Source organism: Mirounga angustirostris, unplaced genomic scaffold, assembly GCF_029215605.1.
Source record: "Mirounga angustirostris isolate CCGP_5_RB_7025 unplaced genomic scaffold, mMirAng1.0.hap1 SCAF_4, whole genome shotgun sequence".
NCBI classification, from domain to species: domain Eukaryota; kingdom Metazoa; phylum Chordata; class Mammalia; order Carnivora; family Phocidae; genus Mirounga; species Mirounga angustirostris.
In genome coordinates, this window is record NW_026991712.1 from 113292901 (window position 1) to 113315905 (window position 23005).

Sequence of the window (23005 nt, forward strand, 5' to 3'; positions counted from 1 at the left end):
GTTTAGGAAAAATTTTGTTAGAAAGAGTTGTTTCAGGGCGCCTGGGTGGCTCAGTCAGTTAAGTGTCTGCCTTCAGCTCAGTCATGATCGCAGGGTCCTGGGATCGAGCCCCACGTCGGGCTCCCTGCTCATCGGGGAGCCTGCTTCTCCCTCTCCCTATGCTGCTCCCCCTGCTTGTTCTCTCTCACTCTCCCAAATAAATAAATAAAATCTTTAAAAATAAAAAAGAGTTGTTCCTTTTCCCCCATTATAAATTTTACACAATTTTTAGTACTACCATTGTATTTTAATCTGAAGAAGAATGATAGATAGTTCTTTTTATAAGTTTAGGGCTAAATAGAATTTGTAAACTCAGTTCTTTGATGCCTGTATATTTCACTTTCTAAAGTTTATTTTTGTGTGGTTCTCATTTTTGTTATTTGTGAAATAGTTTTTTAGGTAAGTATCCATGTAACTATTCAGATGATTTTTCTGATATCAAGTATCTGAAGTTATAAGTTGGGAGAATCTACTGGAATTCTATTTTGTGTTAATAAGTAAGTAGTTTTAAGGTTTATAATTTAATAACTACTTCTGAGTAAAAACATATCTTTAATTTTTTTTTTCCTTCTTAGACTTGAAAAGGAATATACTACAATAAAAACTAAAGAAATGGAAGAGCAAGTTGAAATTAAAGTAAGCATCTCAGAACTTTTAAAAGTGCCAAACATAAATTTATTAAAGTCAGTCATTTGGTTATGTTGATATATCTATTTCCTGTAACAAATTTAGCAGTGATGTTTGTTATTACTTACTGATAAATTTACCATCCCACTAGGTAATAGTTAAAAATAGACATTTCAAAAACCAGAATAATGCAACAAGTAGTTTTCATTCTAGTGTGAGAACAGCTCTGTTTCTAGATTTGTTGGTGGGTCATCAGGAGAAAATACTTGTATGGGGAAGATAATTACCACTTCATTTAAGCATATTTTTAAAAATGCAGAGAAGTCAATCTGTAACATGCATAGACTAACAGCAGTGTAGTCTGAGGTGTACCAAATAGAGCACATCATTGCACCAGCACTAATTATGGCTGCCTTAGAGCTGCAGGAAACTTTGGCTAATTCAGTTTTCTCATCTCTAAGCAAAGGTTATACTTTTGAACTCTCCACAGGAACAGGTAGATTGCCAATTTTAAGGGATATATAAATTCCTATGTATACCTTAAAAATCTTATTTGTACCCTCTGTAGGCCAGAAGTTCCTAAGTTGATGATCTTTGGCATTGTTCAGAATTAAGAAAAGTTCTATAGGTTTTATGATGATATTTCAGGATGGGGATAATGAGTAGAAGCAGGAGTTAGTGAAGAAACTCAGTGACTTGGTGATCCAGTTTCTTATCTCTTTGTCTATGCTCCCCCTTCCAAAAAAAAAAACCCCCACAAAAAAACAAAAATAAAACAAGTTTTGAGTGACTCCCCCCTTTTTTTAAATTCTACATTTGGATGTGTCTGAGTTTTGACTTGAACCGGGCAAGACGTTAGATGACCACCTTACTTATGATTATTTAGCCGTGTCTTAATTCACCTTTGCTGTAAAGTACCTCTTCACTACTCACATCCATGGGCCCTTTTTAGAAGTAAGGGAATGAGTTTTATGAAATTGGTATTCTTTCTTGCCATGGTCCTTCTCAAAAGCCTCCTCGGAGACAACCTCTCCTTTGTTTCTGTGTGACCTTTATCTCGTCTGTCTCCTTTTTTAGATGTTTTATTTTCATTTTTATCAGTATTCCCTATTGATTGGAAATAGATACTTCTACATTTTTCAGAGAGAAAGAAAAGACCCTTGTGGATGTTTTTCCCTCCTTTTTAAAAATTCTGTCACCCAACTGCTGCTCTACCATTTGCTTTTCTTTTAGGTACCATGAGTAAGAGTAACATTAAATCATACCCTCCACTTCAACCTACTGAAAGTGGAAAAGTACGTCAACCTGATGAGTGGGGAGAGAGTATGGGTTATCGCATACCACGAATATTCGGAACTGCAAATCAAGAATCTGAGGATGGGAAGCCATCCTGTTCATTTCACCATGCTATGTTATTGCAAAAAAAAAAAATCACAGTTCTGTGAACAATCTTTGCTCTTAAAGAAGTTTCTTCTAAAATTAAATCAACAGTAGGAATACCAAGAGGCCTTTTCAGAAAGATCTTTAGCACAATTTAGCTTGTATTTATAGTTTTTCTCAAACTTCAGTTTTGGGGGAAACTTACAGTTAATATACCTCACAGAGTATTTTTGAATGCCAGCTCCATGTGTCTTAGGGGAAAACAGATGGCACAAAGTGTTTATAGAGAGGAAATGGGGGGTGGGTCAGAATGAAAGTTCAAAAAGTTAGTAACACATGGGGGTAAATAAAATCTGCTGATCTCCAAGGTAGTTTGTTCCTTTTTTTTTTTTTTTTTTAAAGATTTTATTTATTTGATAGAGACACAGGGAGAGAGGGAACACAAGCAGGGGAAGTGGGATAGGGAGAAGCAGGCTCCCCGTGGAGCAGGGAGCCTGATGCGGGGCTCAATCCCAGGACTCTGAGATCATGACCTGAGCTGAAGGCAGACGCTTAACGACTGAGCCACCCAGGTGCCCCCTAGTTTGTTCCTTTTATACAATTTTGTTTCCACATAGTTTTTTCTTACTCTCAAACCATTTTCATTTCTTTCTTTACTCCTCCTGCCACCAAAAAGGACAAAGCCATGACCATTTTTGTGGGACTGCACCTTTTTTTACTTTGTATAAACTTGGGTATGTCTGATTTTTGACTTGGACCTGGCAGCTCATCTCAGTCATAATCAGATGACCACGGCATTTATGGATAGTTAGCCATGTATTATTGGAGGCTTTCTCTAAAATGGGAAGTGCCACTTCCTTAGTCACACTCTCTCTCCTTCTCCCCAAGGTCCCTTTTACAAGGGAATGAGTCTCTTAAACTAATGCTTTCTTGCCTTAGTCCTCCTCAAAAGCCTTCAGAGAGATAATATTAAACTGTTTTTTATACAAGCAAATGGTATGATCATCAAATTAATTAATGTTTTGATGTGGAAGTAAAAAAATCAGCCATTGATCAAGTTTCCTTTCTTTTGTTTTACTTAAAATTCTAAGACCTTTGGGTTGTGGACCTTTTTGTCTAAGAATTATATGTGGAAGCTCCCTGAAGAAGGTGTAACTTCTAAGTATTTTCCACCCCTTTTCTGAAAGTGTTACAGAAGTTTTTGATAATAATTGTTTCGTATGGAGAATCTTACATTTTATTGTGTGAAATTTTTTATTAATAGAAACAGCTTTCTCAGTATCTTCTTCCAATCTATTGATCTTCCACCTGAGGGGGAGGAGGTAAGAAATATTAAAATTCTAGTTTATATTAGGTTACCTCACAAATCCTTAAAAAAGAAAAACCTTTATTCCCCCATTCTATTTAAGGCTGACATTTGAGCTGATTATCTAATATTCGTATTTAAATTTTGTGCTTTGGGATGTAGAGATTTGAGCCCTGCAAATGAGAAAAGTTAGAGATTCTGACTGGTTTTTAGCCAGAAGTTCTTTTTTTTTTAAATTTAAAAATTATGAAGTATTCCAGATATGTTGAAAAACAGAATAATATAAAAACACTTGTGTATTCACTGCCTGGCATAAAAAAGGAAAACATGACAAATGTTATCTGAGTCATTCAGGAGTTATATTTAACAGTCAGTGTGAAGTGTTAGTGTTGACACATTTATTTAACACTTAATACGTGAAGGGTCATTTACACACATCATATACTTTTATTCTTCTCATAACCTTATGAGAGGGTTCTTATCCTTGTCCTTTTGAGCTTCAGAAAGCTCAAAAAATATGCTAGTGGTCACATTGCTAGAAAATGGTGGAAGTCAAGGATTTGAAATCTGATTTATGTTTTTCTAAGACCCATATATATTCTTAAGTGTGCTGTTTTCCAAAAGAGACTTAATGCATTGTGATGTAAGAAGGATTCAGATGCCTGTTTTTCTGTGGCATCACAAACTTTCATTAAAAAATTAATGGCTATATAATAATATCTACTGGGGGTTACAATAACATAATTTATTCAAGAAGTCATCCATTTAACAGGTATTTGTAGAACCTACTACATGTCCAAACACTATTCTAGGCACTTGAAATGTGTTTATGAAATAGACCAATTTCTGCCCTCATCGAACTTACATTCTAGTATGGGAGTCAGGCAATAAACAGAAAAGTAAAATACATAATATTTTGATGAGGATAAGTGTTAAATAGAGAAAAGAACACATCAGGGAAGGGAGAGTAAAATGGTAGTGTTTGGATTGAAAATTTAGAGAACTTGACTAGATTACTTTTGAATAAATACCTGAAGGAAGTGAAAGAGCTAGATACATAGATATCTGGAAGGAGAGCAGAATCCAGTCAGGAGTGTGCCCAGGGAGAAATAGTAAGGAAACCATGTGGATGGGACAGTATACATGATGAGGAAAGTGACAGGAGTAGGGTGTTGTTGAACATGTAAAGACTTTGACTTTGAACCTGGAAAGCCATTTGGGTTTTCAGTGGAGGAGAAGGTATGTTGAGTATATTGCAGGGGACAGGAAGACTAATAGAGGCTGATGGAGTACTGCAGGCAACAGATGATGGTGGCTTGGACTGAGGTGGTAAGAAATGATTGGATTCTGAATAGATTTTAAAGAGAAAGCTGACAAGGTGATTGTGGAGGTATGAGAGGGATAGGAATTAAGCATTTTGGCTTTAGTATGGAGAAAAATAGCGTTCCCAGTACCTGAGATGGGGACGTCTGCAGGAGGACCTGGTTTGGGGAGGAATATCAGGAGCCTAGTTGGAGGTATTTTAAGTATCAGATCCCTAGGAGATGTTCACGTAGGGCCTTGAATATTCAGAGTTGAATTTAAGAGAGGGCAGGCTCAAAATATAAATTTTGCAGTTATTGGCAGAATGATGATAGTAAAAGCCTTTAGAGTGGATGAGATTACCTGGGGAATAAGTGTAGATGAGAGAAGAGAGTTCAAGAATTGAACCGGATCATAAGCCAACATTTAGAAGATGAGAACAAAGCAGGAGAACACTAGGGAAGTATAAGTGTCCTAAAGCCAAGAGAAAAGAGAGTTTCAGAAAGAGAAGGATTTTACTGTGTCAGTGCTAAAGAGTGTTCTTGTGAGATGAGGATGGAGAAATAATGAATTTGTCAGCGTGGAGATAAGCTGGAAAAGAGCAGAGAAGTAAACTTGAATGAACTAGAAAAAATTGGAGATAGGGAGTATAGATATCTTTCAGGGAATTTGCTATAAAGAAGAGAGAAATGGGACAATAGCTGAGAGGATCATGATGTTGAGGGGATTTTGGTTTTTCTTTACTTTTTATTAAGATGGGAGAAATAACCACGTTTTAATGGTGATAACCAAGTAGGAAAAACTGATGATGTGTGAATGGCAGGGGGTAATTGCTAGGGTCAGCACGGTTTAGGATTTAGCACATGGTGGGAGATTTGATCTCCTGGCATGGATAGTTAATCCATAAGAACAAGAGAGAATCTAAAATATATGGGAAAAAATGTAGGTAAGAGGTAGGATGGTTGTGGGAGCTTGCAAAGTTTTGTTCTTAATGCTTCAGTTCTTTAGTGAAATTGGAAACAAGATTATCATTTGAAGGGTTCCTGGTTTAAAGAAAGAGGAGCAAGTATGAAATAGGGATCTGAGAGGGTGAGAGAAGGAATGGCCTAAGGAAATACATTATTGCTGTTAGAGTGCATTAGTAGTCCAACTGAATTTAGTGATTGTTAATTTAAACAAACTTTATTGATTTATTTTTTTTCAGTCATATTTACCAACATAGGTGCAGACCCAGAGTTGTCAGTGTGTTAACCCAGAGTAGTGGTTTTACCAGGCAAGTATGCTAACTCATAAGGGAGAAAGGGCAGAGGGGAGGATAAAAGCCAGGGAACATTTATAATGATTGGAAATTAAATTTTGTAAAGAGGGACGAGAGCACATCAGAGTGAGGGACAATGAAAAGTTGATAAGATCAATGGATTATCCCAATGAGGAAGATTATTGAGTTTGGGTTATTTCATAAAATGAGTAAGAATAAAATGGCAAGAATAAAGTGAGTTGTTAGAAACTGAAATTCCCCCATTTGGGGATATTTAGGGTTTTTAATCATTTTTCTTCCTTTTTTTTAAAATTTTTTAAAGATTTTATTTATTTGACAGAGAGAGACACAGTGAGAGAGGGGGGACAAGCAGCGGGAGTGGGAGAAGCAGGCTTCCCGTGGAGCAGGGAGCCTGATGTGGGACTCTATCCCAGGACCCTGGGATCATGACCTGAGCCGAAGGCAGACGCTTAACGACTGAGCCATCCAGGCACCCCTAATCATTTTTCATGATTAAAAATAGCACGTATAGTTAGCATGTTTGTATATAAAGTTTAAAAAAAAATTTTTTTTAAAGATTTTATTTATTTATTTGAGAGAGACAATGAGATAGAGAGAGCATGAGAGGGGGGAGGGTCAGAGGGAGAAGCAGACTCCCTGCTGAGCAGGGAGCCCGATGCGGGACTCGATCCTGGGACTATAGGATCATGACCTGAGCTGAAGGCAGTCGCTTAACCACCTGAGCTACCCAGGTGCCCTGTATATAAAGTTTTTAGTACCTTATATTTTCTTAGCCAGTTGTAAAGAGTAGAATTATTGAATTATAGGATATTAGTATTTTTCAGACTTTTGATATGCACTAAGTAAATTTCCTAAAGAGTACTTGCAGGGTATGTTCTTTTTGGCAGCGAGTTTCCATTCCACTAACACCTTGCCTACATTAGATATTTCATTTTTGCTGTCACTCTTCATCTCGTATTCTCTTTTCTAATTTTTTTTTTCTCTTTTCTAATTTGATAGGTCAAAAGTCTCTCCCTCTTTTTTTTTAAGTGTATGTATCTGTCTTTCTCTTTATGGTTTTCACTTTAAAGTTTAGAAAACACTCTTCATTCACTCTGGCAAATGTAATTAAAAAGACAGGTACTCAAAAATAATGAGAATTCAATCAAGTGATAGATTTTAGTCATTAATTTTCCTATATATCAGCAATAAACATTTCAAAAATATCTTAGAAAAAGAAATTCCACTTAAAATAAGAATAACAGCATCTAGGATCACCTAAATGAAAAATAGGATAGAACCTAACAAATTATCACTGAAAAGCTTTGCATAAAGACATTTAAAGGATGAATAAAGGGGAGAGACGAAAAGAACTCTATGTTAAAGTTACTGTTTCCCCCATCAAATACACATTAACAAATCCAGTCATTTAATTCCTTGTGATTTTGCAGAGCATTAAAAAAATCTAAAGAAGGGTTGTAAACAAAAGACAAAAATTATAAAATAGTATTCATGCCTGACTTCAAGAATATTATGAGCAATGCTTATCATTAATCAAGTTTTTGGTATTATGCTGTCTCATTAATTTTTCCCATATCATTGTAGGTTTTATTACTCTAATTTTCTAGATGAGGAAATGAATAATCTAAGATATTGAGTAACATGCACAGGTGTTAATTTTGAAGTGAGAATTTGAACCTAAACCTACCTAACTCCAAAACCCACTCTCTCAACTAATTTAGTATACTAGTACTTAGGGTTTGGGGAGGATAAACAAAACAATATAAGGATGGGGGAAATTAGATCCACCAGACATTAAAGGGGATTACAAAGCTATAATTACCAAAATACTGTGGTGCTAATCCAATAAAAAGACAGAAACACTTGAAATTTAATAGGTAATCCTGAAATAGCCCTTAATAACTGATAAAGTCTATTATATTTATCAATTTATAATGAAATAGATGTCACATAAATGAAGAATTTGTTTATTTAAAAAGTGGTATTCAAACATTTGGGTAGATGTTTGGGGAAGAAATCAATTTCAATTTTTATTTATAGCAAAATTTTAGAAGATTTAAAGGGGATGGAGAGGGAAACCCAGGTAAATGTTTTTAGTTCTGAATTTTATAATATTTTAGCATCATTTCTATTGTAACATTAACTATATTCCCTCAGTTGTCTGGTTGAACTTTCTAATAAGTCTTTTAGGATAAAAAAAAATTTATTTTTTTTTTGATGAAATATGTTGAGAACATTTTGAGAGTCACATTTGTTTCTTTGGATTTGCAGATTTTAAAAGCATTTAATAATTGCTTATTTGTCTAGACCACTGTGCTACACATAATACGAATGGCCAAGAAATGAGAAACATTTTCTTCCCGAATTCAAGCTTTTTTGTAGTCTGAAGTCACACATAAAGTAATAATCAATTTCAAATCATTTAAATAATTCTAAATGAATAGAACAAGAAAAATCTAATTTGCAAATCTATCTAATAACTCTAAGATTTATTTGTTCCGATTTGTGGTTCACTTAAGATATAATAATTCATAGAATCTTTATTTCCTTGGTCTGAGACTTTATATGTTATATAAACTATATTTTAGTCTTTACTGGAAAAATGATAGATTGAATTAATAGAAATTTCTGAGGAAAACATTTTTAAAAGCAGGAATTTAGAGGATGGTAGGGTTGGAATAAGGCTAGATTAAGTTCTGGGGTAAATTTGTATAAAAATAAAAGGTAAGGGGAATTTGAAATTCTAATGATGGCAAAATGAAGAAGTAAGTTGAAGGATTCTAAGATGAAGGGATAACTTATATCAGGTTTCATATGAAAATTTGTGGATGGAATATACAGAAAGATGATTTTTTTATGTAGAGTGTTTTAGTTTTAATACTTAACAGTAATTTGATAGGATTTGGGGAGTCAGGTATTGAATGGTTAGGTGAAGATTTTTTTTTTTAATCTGGTTTTACTTTTTTGTTTTTATTAAAGATTTATTTTATTAGAGAGAGAGTGTGTATGCGGGAGGTGGGGAGAGGCAGAGGGAGAAGAGAGTCTTAAGCAGACTCTGTGCTGAGTGCGGAATCCAACACAGTGCTTCATCTCAGGACCCTGAGATCAGGCCCTGAGCCAAAACCAAGATTCAGTCTCTTAACCAACTGTGCTACCCAGGCACCCCAAATCTGGTTTTGCTTTTGAACTATAGGAAAATGCTAGTAATCAGAGCTGTTCATTTTTTTTTAAGTTTGGTATTTTTTTTTAAGTTTTTAATCTTTTTTTGAGTAGGCTCCATGCCCAACGTGGAGCTTGAACTGACGACCCTGAGATGGAGTCAGATACTCTACCGACTGAGTCAGCAAGGTGCCTCCATTTTTTTAAGTTCAAAACAACTCATAAATAATTAATTGGATGAAAACAACTCAATCTTTATATTTTCAGAATGTAAGGAATTTTGCAGCTTTGCATATGTAAGGCAGAAATGAAGGCTGGTCTAGTTCTGAACTGACAATTTGGTATTTATCCTATGAGCTGCATTTTTCAGATTTCTTATTTGTTTCTTTGATAAACATTTGAATACTATTTGTGTAGATAGTCTTTGTAGGAGGTAAATGAGTTAGAGTCTTTCCTATCTAATGGGGATGTTAAGACAGATAAGAAAATACTGATTATGAGTCATGGTTGGTACTTTAAAGAAAGGGGTTATTTCTGTATGTACTGTAGCTTATATTTAAAATTCAGTCACAGCTAGAGTGATAAATGTCATTTCCTTTACTCTGTATTTCCTACTCTGAACCTATAAGAGTTTGACAGACAATAATGTAACCATTCCTTAGACCTTTCCTATTTATAAAAGGTGGTACATTTTAAGGACTATGATTTAGGTATCTTTTCCTCAGGAATGCTTGCAAACAAAACCTCTTTTTTTGTTGTTTCTTTTTCTTCTTTTTCTTTTTTTTTTTTGCAGAGGTTACGCACAGAAAATAGACTTTTAAAACAGCGCATTGAAACATTAGAAAAAGTAAGTAAATAACTACTTATGCAAGCTTCCGTTGAATGCATAGTATTTTCTATTTATTTAAAGGTTCAAGAAATCTATCACGTCTCCAAAGTTGTGGTATTAACTGCTTAGCTTGCCTAGCTTACTACTTAACTAAGTAACTTGTCATTAATAAAAATTGATCACTATGAGTCCTTGAAATTTAAGGTTAAAGTTTTAATTAAGGTTTTTACTAGAGTAACATTGATATCATTTGTTTTCTTTACATATAATCTCTAAAAAGTACGTTCTTTAGAGGTAACCTAATTGAGAATTCATTCTGTATAGTATTTTAAAAATGACTTTCAAATGTTGCCCTTTCTAGCCACATATTAAATGTGTCAGTGACTCCTTTAAGGCCTAGGATTCCTTTAAATTTAGTCAGAATGACTGGCTGATTTCTTATATAAAAATTCACCATGGTGTTGATTTTCAACACGGGGGAATTATACTTAAACATTTGGTTCTCAAACTTATTTTGATGCTACTTATTATCTCTTTCTTCCTGTTTCATATAAAATAACTGGGCAAATCTGGAAAGTTTTGCATTATTTTTAATACTGTGCTTTTGATGTAATGTCTTCTGTAGTCTTGTTCGATGCTAAAAGAATATATTGAGAAATAAAAGTATAGTCTAAGAGTTTTGGTTTATTAAAAGAAAAACCTGAATTCACAAAGTCTTTTGGTGTTTGGAAGGGCTTTTTTTTTTTTTTTTAAACAAAAGATGAGAGTAAGTCGGTTAATAAATGATGTTGCGAAGTATCTTAAAATCTTCCCTGAAAATCTACAGATCAATAATCAAGAAAGAAAACGTGAAGATATGGGTAGTTCGGATATTTGTCTTTTGTTTGAAAGCATCACACCACACACAAGGATAAGATGTTTATTTCATGTCTTTTGGTTGTGTAATAATTTCAGGTACATTAAGTCAAAAACAGTTTTCCTGTATTTCCTACATCTTATTAGAGTTGCTTTGAGGATAATTCTACTTTTTTGGTGACTCTGCAAAAAGGTTGAGCTTAATTTAGTTTTTAAGTTGTTCTAATTGCATATTTTTTTTCCACTAAATACTGTTTATAATATCTGTCTTAGGTGGTCTTTTATCTTTGGAATGAGATATTTTCACAGAGAAAGTATTTTTATTTCACTGAACCATCAGAAAGATAAAGGTGCCGTAGGAAAGTGTTAAGTTTGGATTTTACTTCTAGAAAATTAAGTACCTTTCTCCTGGCTTACATAGCCTAGGTCTGTCCTTTAGCACTTAGAATTCTATAAATACTTATATATCAGTTAAATTCTGTAACCAAAATATTTACTTATTGAGTTATTGCTAGAATTTATTACGTTGAGCTCATTAATTTCATTTGTCATATTTTCCTTGCTTTGCTTCTTTGGAAGTTGCTGTTGTACAAATTGCTGTCACACTTTATAAGTGGAATTGCTTACTCAAATTCCTTCTCCCTTTCCTATAAGTGGTTTGACAATATGGCTGACTCCAAACATGAAGACTTAAAGAATGCTTTAAAAAGAAGCTATTTGCTTGTCTCAAATGATGAAAAACCTCTTGGAATTTGTGTTTGGTCTTCTAGAAGCATATGATTTTCTGCAGTTTATCCTTATTTTGATATATTTTTCGTAAGGGTTAAGAATAATAACAAACACAGTAAATAGCCATAAAACCAAATCTAAATGTCTATTTTAATTACAATGAAAAGTAGATGGAATTTGGGTATGCTTTGTTTCTTCTTATTCCTAATTTTATGCACTTTTATTTTATTTCTTTCTCTTAAATTTCTATCTGAATTTTTCCTTTTGTAGGAAAGTGCTTCCTTGGCAGATAGATTGATACAGGTATAGTTTTTTTGTTTTTGTTTTTTTAGCATTTTCTCTAACTTACTTCTAAGGAAAGTCGTAAACCTAGAAATTCACTTTTAACGCATGCAATTTTACATGCATTTTCCTAGAAATAATTTTTTGGGCTGATATATATGCGTGTAAACTTAATTTTTGATAACAGTGTGTTATCTTGGTTTATTAAACATCTTTTGCACGTTTTAAAGCTAACCTTAAAGTATTTGTTCCAAAATGTCAATCAATGGATTCTGCGAAATTAACTACTATACATTGAAAATTTTAGTCCTGCATGTACAACTCAGTAATATTGCATGAATTGAATTTTTATTGACTGAACGAAGAACTGTTCTTAAGATTATCAGATAAATTTTTTAATTTAGTTTCCCAAAATTTGCTGGAGCGATAATGAGCTGCTGGTTAATAATTACTTAGGCTGTTCTGTTCTCTGAGGTGATTTTTTTTTTTTTAACATGTCACAGTAAATAACTAAACCTTACAAAGGCAGTCTTTCTTGAATCTATCCTAAATTGCTTTACACACACATAAATTATGTCCTAAGGGACAAGTGACAAGAGCCCAGGAGGCTGAGGAAAACTACCTCATAAAACGGGAGTTGGCCACCATCAAACAGCAGAGTGATGAGGCCAGTGCTAAACTGGAGCAAGCTGAAAATACCATCAGGAAGCTCCAGCACCAACAACAATGGGTAAGGAGTCTGGTAGTGTTTTTTCTCACCTTTCTCATCCCCCTTCCTTTAAACTTTTTTTTTTTTAAGCACAACTTCTGTGCTTTTGTTTTAAGTAATTTTGTTTTCTACTTTAATTGAATTCTTAATCTGCTTTATGTTCTGTAATACTTAGGGGTCTTACTGTGGTCTAAAGACTCTTCATTCTAACATTCTTTCTCTGTCCACACAGTTTTGTTAGAAATAGGTAATATTTTCTTTTCTTACATTATATTTTAAGTCACAAAAAATAAGTGATGTTTGTCAGACCTGCTTTTTAGGTTTTAGAAATCTGTTTCATATTGGTATTTTGCCATGGGTAATTTTTGAGTCTTAACTCCAGCTAGTTCTTGTTAATTGTGCAGATAAAATATTATATCCAACATAGAGAATATATATAATTATCTCACTAATGTTTCGATAATGTGGGGATTTATGTCTTGTGAAAAACTACAGCCTTAACTTCCTACATCAAGATGTCAAATTATGGTTTAAGATATATGCTTACATTTTTTTCAAGAAGGGAGAAATTTCAAAACTTTTAAAAAACTATGTTAACTAATTCAAGTTACTAAACAGCTGTTCTCAGATATCTTTTGCAACTTAGACACCATTTTCCATTGGCAAATTCAGACTAGTGTAATCTTAATCAAGGATATGAGGGCTAAAAAGAAAAGCCAACTGTTTATTTTTAAAAAGATACTATTTCTTGTTTCAGTTTTCTGTTCTCAGGAGTTAGATTGTAACGGTAGGCAGAAAAGGTTATGTTAAATCTAGAACTCCATATAGGTCAGGAAGGCAAATAGAATGACTTCAAATTGGACATTACTTTTATTCAGTAAAATTAAGAAATACCATCATAAGCTGGCTACAGATATCAGAAACTGAAAGCAAAAAGAAGAAATTGACAATTGAAAAAACCATAAAATAGATTTATTTTTTTCTATTAAGTAAATGAAGATCATTACGAAAAATGAATAGAAAGGTAGTAAAAGAATACTAAAACGTTGGGAACTCAAATATTTTGTCCTGCCTTTGTATGAAGTGTCAATATCAAAGCATAAAAAATAGACGAAACAGAATTGGGGATTCCTATTGGGGATTAGGTTAAACTGAGTTACCAGTGTAATGTGATTTTGTTATAGGGAAAGACAGTATTATGTTTGCATTTAGCATGAGCTACAGTAATAATCCATTAGAATCATGAATTATTAGTTTTTTTGTGTAGTTTTTCAAATATTGAGACCAATAGGACATAAAAATAAGAATGTTCATTTATAATGAAAAAAGTAAAATGGATGGGAAAATGGGAATGAACTGAAGCTTTTGAAAATAAAATATAACAAAAGAACCTCTGTGCTGTTTCAAGGACAAGATAGACTCACATTGTGGAGCTAAAATATAACAAGTAGAATGCAGATCTCTACTTTGATTTTGCTTACATTTTTTTCTCACTTGGCAGACATTCTTCTAAACTGGAATAAAATGTAAAACAAATATATGAAGCAGTGATGTACAAAACAGGTGAAAGTAACAGAGCCTTGGTTAAATTTCCAACTTCAAAATGCCTATCTCTAGATAATAAAATAATTTGCAAAATACAGGAATATTATTGTCTTTAAAGGATTTTAGAAAATAAGAGATCCTAAAGACTTTGAGGTGGGCAAAACATAGCTCTTTAGGTAATAATGGTTGAATATCTGAAAAGAAAACCAGTGAGTTTGATATTTCATTAAAAATTCCTAGAACATCTGGTTTGTGAACAATTAGAAAATAACTTTTACTCTTTAAAAGGGAATTTACTATGTATAAGTCAAAACAAACTGACTTTATTTCTGCAGTAAACAAAAACTGTGCCATAAGTGAAATTTTAAAAGTTATTTGTTAGGCACTCTCATGGTATCTTTCTAGTTAAGGTAGAGAAATATAGATGAAAGTAGTAAACTTAAGTGGTTTTATATATGATTAACTATATCAAGAGTTTATCCATGTTGAAGTAAAGAGATGTCAGAGATGTCTTTGTCCCCTAAACCTGTTTTAATGTTATTAAACTCTTATATACAAGGTATGTTTAAGAATTTTATACATGAAATATTTCAGAAATGTAGCTAATATGTTGCATAATGAATAAAGATTCCAAAATATTTTTAAAGTATATTCAGAATAAGAAACTAAAATAAAAGGTTATTTTACAGAAATAAATCTATAGCCTTGCCCTTAATTTTCAAATTCAGAGAGCTGTCTTAGTGGTGCTTTATGTAACAAAGACCTAGAAATTTTAATTGGCAGGAAATCAGGAATTAGCCAATAATGCAATACAGTTTACCCTCCTCCCCCCACCCCAAGTAATCTTCCTAGAAGTATAATGATCCAATTTAATTCTAAGTAACTTGCAGAAAATTTGTAGTCTTGTTTCTTGTTTGAAAACCAAAACTCATTTGAATTGTTTACCCACTGTATTATGGCCAGTGTAGGAAAGACTGTGGCAGCTCTGGATATTTTTAGACTGTACTAAAGAAGACTTTATGAGAACATCATAGATATAGTCATTTACAAATATTTGAGAAGTGATCTTATGGAAAAGTGATTAGCCTTTTTTGATATTGCTTCAGAGGGCAGAATGTGTTTAAGGTCCAAGGATACAAAATCTTATTCATTGGAATTTTGACAATTGGACTAGTTGCTTTGCAGAGTAGTGAGCATATGAGTGGTAGGAAGTGAACATCTGTTGCTACATGTTTTGATTTCAGCCTTCCAATATAACCACATGAATTCTTCAGAACTCAGAATAAAGGTTTCAAACCTCTATTCCAGGAGGAGGTATTGAATTACCAATATAATCATCCACCACCATCACCCTCTATTGCCAGTAGTGTCATTTTATATGATATAAAGAGCTTTGGATTTCATTTGTGGGACTGAATTCTAGTCAGACTGTTTTGCTAATTGTGTGACTTTTGATATTCAAGGATTCAGTTTTTTTTCTCTAAAATGATTACATAGGGCTAGACCATCTCAAGTCTCTATTTAAGTGAACTTTATTGAAGTATAATTTACATGCAATAAAATTCATCAAATTTAAGTGTATAGTTTGATGTGTTTTAACAAATGTATCTAGTTGTATAACCATCACCACAATCAAAATACAGAGTATTTCTATCACCCCCAAAATTTTCATCATGTCCCTTTGCAGTTCACCTCTCCACTTCCAGCAACCATTCTGCTTTCTGTCACTGTAGTTTTGCCTTTATTAGAATTTCATATAAATGGAATCATTAAGGTATGAGGCTTTTGTGTCTGGCTTCTTTCAGTTAGCATATTCACTCACTTTTTTTCTTTTTGGCAATTTTATTCTTAATTGTGGTAAAATAGATACAACATAAGTTTACCATTTAAATGCATAGTGCATGACACTAAGTACATTGACAATGCTCTGAACAATAACCACCATTTATTTCTTGAACTTTTTCATCATCCCAAACAGAAGCTTTGTACCTATTAAAAAATAGTTCCCCCTTTCTCCTTCCCCTGATAATCTCTATTCTACTTTCTGTCACTCGTATGAATTTGCCTCTTCTAGGTAACTCATATAAGTGGAATCATACAATATTTGTCCTTTTGTGTCTGGCTTATTTCGCTTAGCGTAATATCTTCAGGCTCATCCCTGTTGTAGCATTTATAATAATTTAGTTAGTTTTGGGCGCCTGGGTGGCTCAGTTGGTTAAGCGACTGCCTTCGGCTCAGGTCATGATCCTGGAGTCCCGGGATCGAGTCCCGCATCGGGCTCCCTGCTCAGCGGGGGTTCTGCTTCTCCCTCTGACCCTCCCCCTTCTCATGCTCTCTCTCTCTATCTCATTCTCTCTCTCAAATAAATAAATAAAAATCTTTAAAAAAAATAATTTAGTTAGTTTTTATGGTAGTTGAACAATACTGTGTTTTATGCTTATACCAATTTTGTTTATCTGTTCATCCATTGATGGTCATTTTGGTTTTCTGCCTTTTGGCTATTATGAATAATGCTGCTGTGATCATTAACATACAAGGATCTGTTTGAATCCCTGTTTTTAATTCTTTGGCATATATACCTAGAAGTGGAGTTGCTTGATCATATGGTAATTCTGTTTAACTTTTTGAGGAATCACTAAACTGTTTTCCACAGTGGCTGCACCATTTTACATTCCCACTAGCAATGTACAAGGGTTCTAATAAATTTCTTTATTCCTCACCAACTCTTGTTATTTTCTGTTTTGGGGGGGTTTTATTTCTTGTTTTGTAGCAATAGCCATTCAGAAATTGGAGATGATATTTCATTGTGGTACCTAGGAATAAATTTAACCAAGAAGGTGAAAGACTTGCACTGAAAACTGTGAATCATTGTTTATTCATCTCTTGATGAAAGAAATTAAAGAAGGCATAAATAAATGGAAAGACAGCCTGTGTTTACGGATTGGAAGACTTAATATTGTTAATATATCAACACTACCCAATATGATCTACAAAATTTTAACTTTTGCAAAAACGGGAAAGCTGATTCTGAAATTTATATGGAATTGCAAGGGGCCCTAAATATTAAAAACAATCTTAGAAGAACAGAGTTGAGGAAATCATGCTTCCCCAATTTGAAAACTTATGACAGTGCTAGAGTAATCAAAACAATATGATACTGTCATGAAGATAGACATACATATCAATGGAGTAGAAATTTTGAGAGTCCAGAAATAAACCCATATATCTGTGGCCAGTTGATTTTTGATGTGGGTGCCAAGACCATTCGATGAGGAAAGAATAATCTCTTTGACAAATGGTGCTGGGAAAACTGTATATCCTTATGAAAAAGAATGAACTGGGACCCTTACCATATATCATATACAAAAATTAACTCAAAATGGATCTAAATAGACATTTTATAGTTTTAAAATAACTGTTTTATGGTTTTAAAGTCATATAGCATTCTTAGAACACATGGATATATCTTCATGACCTTGGATTTGGCAATGGATTCTTGGATATGGGTTCTTTCACACCAAAAGCATGGGCAACAAAAAGAAATAGGTAAATTGGACTTCATCAAAATTAAAACCTTTTGGGCATCAGAGGGCATTATCTAGAAGATGAAAAGGCAACTTACAAAATGATAGAAAATATTTGCATATTACATATTTGATAGGAGCTTAGCATCCAGAATATATAAAGAGAACTCTTCAAACTCAACAAAAAGACAACACAATTTAAAAATGTGCGAAGGATTGCTGCATTCTTTACAGTAACCAAGACATGGAAACAACCTAAAGTGTCTAATGCTGAATGGATAAAGATGGGGGGGGTTTACACACACACACACACACACACACACACACACACACACTGGAGTACTACTCAGCCACAAAGAAAGAATGAAATCTTGCCATTTGCAACAACATGGATGGACCTTGAGAGCATTATACTAACTGAAATAAATCAGAGAAAGACAAATACCATATGATCTCACTTATATGTGAAATCTAAAAAAAAACAACTCCTAGAGAACAGATTGGTGATTGCCAGAGATATGGAGGGGGAGGTGAAATGAGATGAAGAGGAATCAAAAGGTACAAATTCCCAGTTACAGATAAGTCATGGGGATTTAATGTACAGCATGACAACTGTGGTTACTGTATTGCATATTTAAAAGATAAGAGAGTAGATCTTAAAAGTTCTCATCACAAGAAAAATTTTGTAACCTTATGGTGACATGTTAACCAGACTTAATGTGGTGATCATGTCACAATATAAACAAACACTGAATCTTTACATTTTATACCTGAAACTAATATATTGTATGTCAATTGGCCTCAAAATTTTTTTTTTAATGAAGGACTTGAATAGACATTTCTCCAAAGAGGATATACAAATGGACAACAAGTATATGAAAAGACACTCAGCATCATTAGTCATTAGGGAAATGCAGATCACGATGAGGTACCAATTCACACTCACTAGGATAGCTATAATAATAAAAAAAAATAACAAGTGTTGGCAAGGAGATAGAGAAATTGGAACCATTGTATACTGCTGGTGGAAATATAAAATGGTCAGCTGCTGTGGAAATTAGTGGCTCCTCAAAAAGTTAAACATAGAATTATCACATGACCTGCAATTCATCTTCCAGGTGTGTACCCAAAAGAATGGAAAACTGGTATTCAAACAAGTATGTGTACACACGTTTGTAGCAACATCATCCACGAAAAAGTGGACATAGCCCAAAAGTCTTATCAGTGGAAGAATGGATAAACAAATTGTGGTATATGCATACAATGACGTATTATTCAGCCGCAAAAAGGATTGAAATAGTTACACGTGCTTTACTATGGATGAATCTCCAAAACCTTAAGCTAAGTGAAAGAAGCCAGACACAGAAATCGCATATTATAGGCTTCTATTTATATGAAGTATCCAGAATGGTAAATCCATACAGACAGCAGATTGGTGTTTGCCAGAAGGTTGAGGTGGGAAAGGGGTGAGAAACTGCTTAACATGGAAGAGGTTTTCCTTGGACTGAGGGAAATGTTTTAGAACTAGGTAGAATTGGTAGTAGCACAACATTTTGAATATCCTAAATGCCACCTAATTGTTCACTTTAAAATGATTATTTGAATTTTGCCTCAATAAATTGTTTAAAGAAAAAGACTACAGAAATGAAGGAATGAAGGTATGTATAAGGCTCAAGGAAATAACACATTTAGTTTGATTGCAGTAGAAGGTGGGAATAAGGGAGAATATATTACATCACAGTGCTGGACCCCATTGGTTAAGGTCAGGGTAGGACCAGAAGCAAGTGAGCTAGCTTTGTATGAAGAGCCTGAGAAGAATGGGAGCTTCCTCAGGGCTGGGGCTGGGCATGTCTTAATTGTGGTCACATTGAGATGAATATTAGAAATTTGGATAGCATAGTAGCTAATGAGGGTGACTCCCTCACAGTGAATTTTCAGGACTAAAGGGTCAAGGTGGTCTGCCTGTAACTGCTGGATACAACATACTAGTTATAATTCAGGAAAAAATGGAAAAAGATGGAAAAAAGATACACTATGCAAACACTAAGCAGAAGGCTGGAGTATCTGTATTAATATCACATAAAGTATATTTCAGAACAAAGAATAGTTCCTAGAATAGAGAAAATCGTGATAGTAATAGGGTCAGTTCACAAAGAAGATCTAACTATCTTATTTAGGATTGTATGTATTTAGGAATATGTCTCTAAATGTGTGTGCTCCTAACAATAGAGGAGTGTGAAGCTGAACTGATAGAACTGGAAGGTGAAATAGACAAATCCACAGTTATGGTTGGAATCTTCAATACATCCCTGTCTCAGTAACGAATGAAACAAGTAGTTGGAAAATCATTATAGATGTAGAAGACCTGTGCAATGTTATCAACCAACTTGACCTGCTTGGCCATTGATGCAACACTTTACCTAGTAACAGCAGAATACATATTCTTTTCAAGTGCACATAGAACACTTACAAAGATCATATTTTGGGCCATAAAATGTTACCAAATTTAAAGTAATCGAAATCATACAAAGTATCTTCTTTGACTCTAACAGCATTCAGTTAGAAATTAATAATAGGTATCTGAAAAAAATCCCCCAAATATTTGGAAATTAATGCATTTTTATCCATGTATCAAAGAGAAAAATCTCAAAGGAAATTAGAATATATTGAATTAAATGAAGACACAACATTATCAAAATTTGTAGGATTCACCTAAAGCAGTATGTAGTGGAAAATTTATAGCATTGAATGCTTATATTAGGAAAAGAAAGAAGTCTAAAACCAATATTCTAAAGTTAAGAAACTAGACATATAAGAGGAAATTCAACCTAAAGCAGGTAGAAGGAATAAGAAATAAAAAGTAGAAATCAGTGAAATTGAAAACAGTACAAAACAAAAATAGAGGGGCACCTGGGTGGCTCAGTCAGTTAAGGGCCTGCCTTTGGCTCAGGTCATGATACCAGGGTCCTGGGATCAAGCCCAGCTTCGGGCTCCCTGCTCAGGGGGAGCCTGCTTCTCCCTCTCCCTTTCCCCCTGCTTGTGTTCGCATGATTTCTCTGTCAAATAAATAAAATCTAAAAAACAAAACAAACAGAAATAGAGAAAATCCATGAAACAAATGCTGGTTCTTTGAAATCATTAATAAAGTTGATAAACTTCTGTCTAGACTGACTGAAGAGAGAAGAAACAGTAACCAATGTCAGGGATGACTTTGACTTCTGACAGATGGAGCCAAGTCTCATTTTCTGGAGTTTGTTCTTCATGGTGTTATATTTCCTGTAAATTAGATTCAGTTAAAAATTTTTAACATCTAGATGATGGATAATGTTGTGAATTTTATTTTGCTTTAAATCAGGAAGCACATAACATAAGTTGTTCCCACTATAGTAATACTGAGTTTGATTACCATGCTGAGTTTAGTTACCACAGCCTCTCTGCCTTGTAAAGATAAGGTTTCTTCTATGCAACTATTAAGTAATCTATTGGGAAATACTTTTGTATCAAATAAATATCTTGTCCTCTATTCACCTTTTACCTAATGGTTTTAGCATCCACTGACTGGGTTTCCAAAATGGTGATTTTCATATTTTCTCATTTTTTCTACCCATACTAGCTAATGTTCCTCTCTAAAGAGACCTTTCTCTTTTTTCCTCTTTAATTTCTTATACTCACTCACTGTGGACTCTCATATCACTCCAGATTCATGGACTTCTGTTTGTATAATGTTCCATAATTTTTAATGATTTTTAATGCTGTTGTTACAGTGATAGGCCATACTTATTTCACAATAATATATTTAACTTTTGAGCAGCAGTTTTTAAAAGGTAAATTTTTATTTTTAATTACTTTTGATCATTGATGTTCTTTAAGGCATTTCCTTTTTTTTTTTTCTTTGAAGATTATTTTAGAGGGGTGCCCGGGCAGCTCAGTCGGTTAAGCGTCTGCCTTCAGCTCAGGTCATGATCTCGGGGTCCTGGGATCAAGCCCCACATCGGGCTCCCTGCTCAGCACGGAGCCTACTTCTCTCTCTTTTCCCCACTTGTGCTTTCTCTCGCTATCTCTGTCTCTCTCAAATAAATAAAATCTTTTCTTAAAAATTATTTTTGAGAGAGCACACATGCACACAAGTAGGGGGAGGAGCAGAGGGTGAGGGAGAGGAAGGGGAAAGAATCTCAAGCAGACTCTGCACTGAGGGAGAAGCTGACTTGGGGCTTGATCTCACAATCCCAAGATCATGACCTGCACCGAAACCAAGAGTTGGACACTCAATTGACTGAGCCACCCAGGCACCCCTAAAAAGCATTTCTGCAGTCACAAATAATGATTGTGTTTGACAGGTCATTGATTTCGTTTTATGCTGACCTTGATAGCTTGAACCTGATATTGTTGGTTTTCAAAAATGATCTAGTAAATTTATTAGCAAATTTAGTATTTAGTACACTAAATAAAAATTACTACTTAGTATTTAGTAGTATTACAGTAAATATTAAATATTAAACTAGCCATAAGATAAAACCAAGCATTAAGATTAAACTTCCTGTATTTGTTTTACATTTTCCATGAATCCCGCAGAAGTAGAAATGATCCAATGATATTTCATGTAGTTGCATGTTTGACTCTGACCCTTTTTAGTGTGGTGGGGCATGAATATATTTTTAGACAATATTTCCTGGTAACTGTCTTTGAGTCTTGCTTGATGTATTTAATAAAAGTTTTTTTGCCGTGTATAACATGAGTGCTTATTCGGGTTATTCTGAATAAGCAGTTTGTCCCGCAGTTTGTTGGCTAGGATTAAGCATAAACAAGAATTTTAAGTTAAAGCTGCTGAGTGCTGAAATGACTGCCTTTTGAAGTTCTCCAGACCTTTGTACTAGGAAGTACTTAAAGGGAGGCTAGAAAAGATTTCTTCTGACATTCCTTCCTTTTCCTATAATTCCAGAAGAAAACATGAAAGAATTATGTGATACTTTTAAGAACTAAGGGTTTGGGGCACCTGGGTGGCTCAGTTAAGCATCTGCCGTCGGCTCAGACCATGATCTCTGGGTCCTGGGATCAAGCCCCACGTTGGGCTCCCTGGTTAGCGGGGAGTCTGCTTCTCTCTCTGCCCCTCCCTACTGCTTGCGCTTGCTCACTGGCTCGCTCTCTCTCAAATAAATAAAATCTTAAAAAAAAGAAAAAACACCGAGGATTTGATACGAGGAATAAAAACTAATCTTAAAATGAACATACAAGTAAAGGTTAATAAACCAAAAAAAAACAATTTCTCAGTGGAAGTTGTGAAATCTAGATAATTTATTTTAGAAAAAGTGTTCAGCAGCATTAGGAATTACCCCACACCTGATTTACCTAGTGCATTTGCTTGTCTTTATAAATATGGAAGTTAATGTTTAACATATCCTCCTGCATTCTAAACCTTTAGCTCTACTTAAGTGACATTTCA

At 34.1% G+C, this 23005-nt stretch overlaps 1 protein-coding gene across 7 annotated transcripts in view; it reads left to right on the top strand.

Moving 5' to 3' along the window:
* Positions 1–23005, top strand: part of EVI5 (ecotropic viral integration site 5) — a 201250-nt gene that overhangs the window by 83601 nt on the left and 94644 nt on the right. For 6 of the 7 annotated variants that reach the window (XM_064588815.1, XM_064588816.1, XM_054512745.2 and 3 more), the window contains 4 exons: positions 615–675; positions 9886–9939; positions 11776–11808; positions 12371–12517. In XM_064588815.1, the coding sequence (XP_064444885.1) occupies positions 615–675; positions 9886–9939; positions 11776–11808; positions 12371–12517 (295 nt within the window). The remainder of the gene's footprint in view (positions 1–614; positions 676–9885; positions 9940–11775; positions 11809–12370; positions 12518–23005) is intronic. The other variant, XM_045897189.3, reaches the window with a different exon arrangement.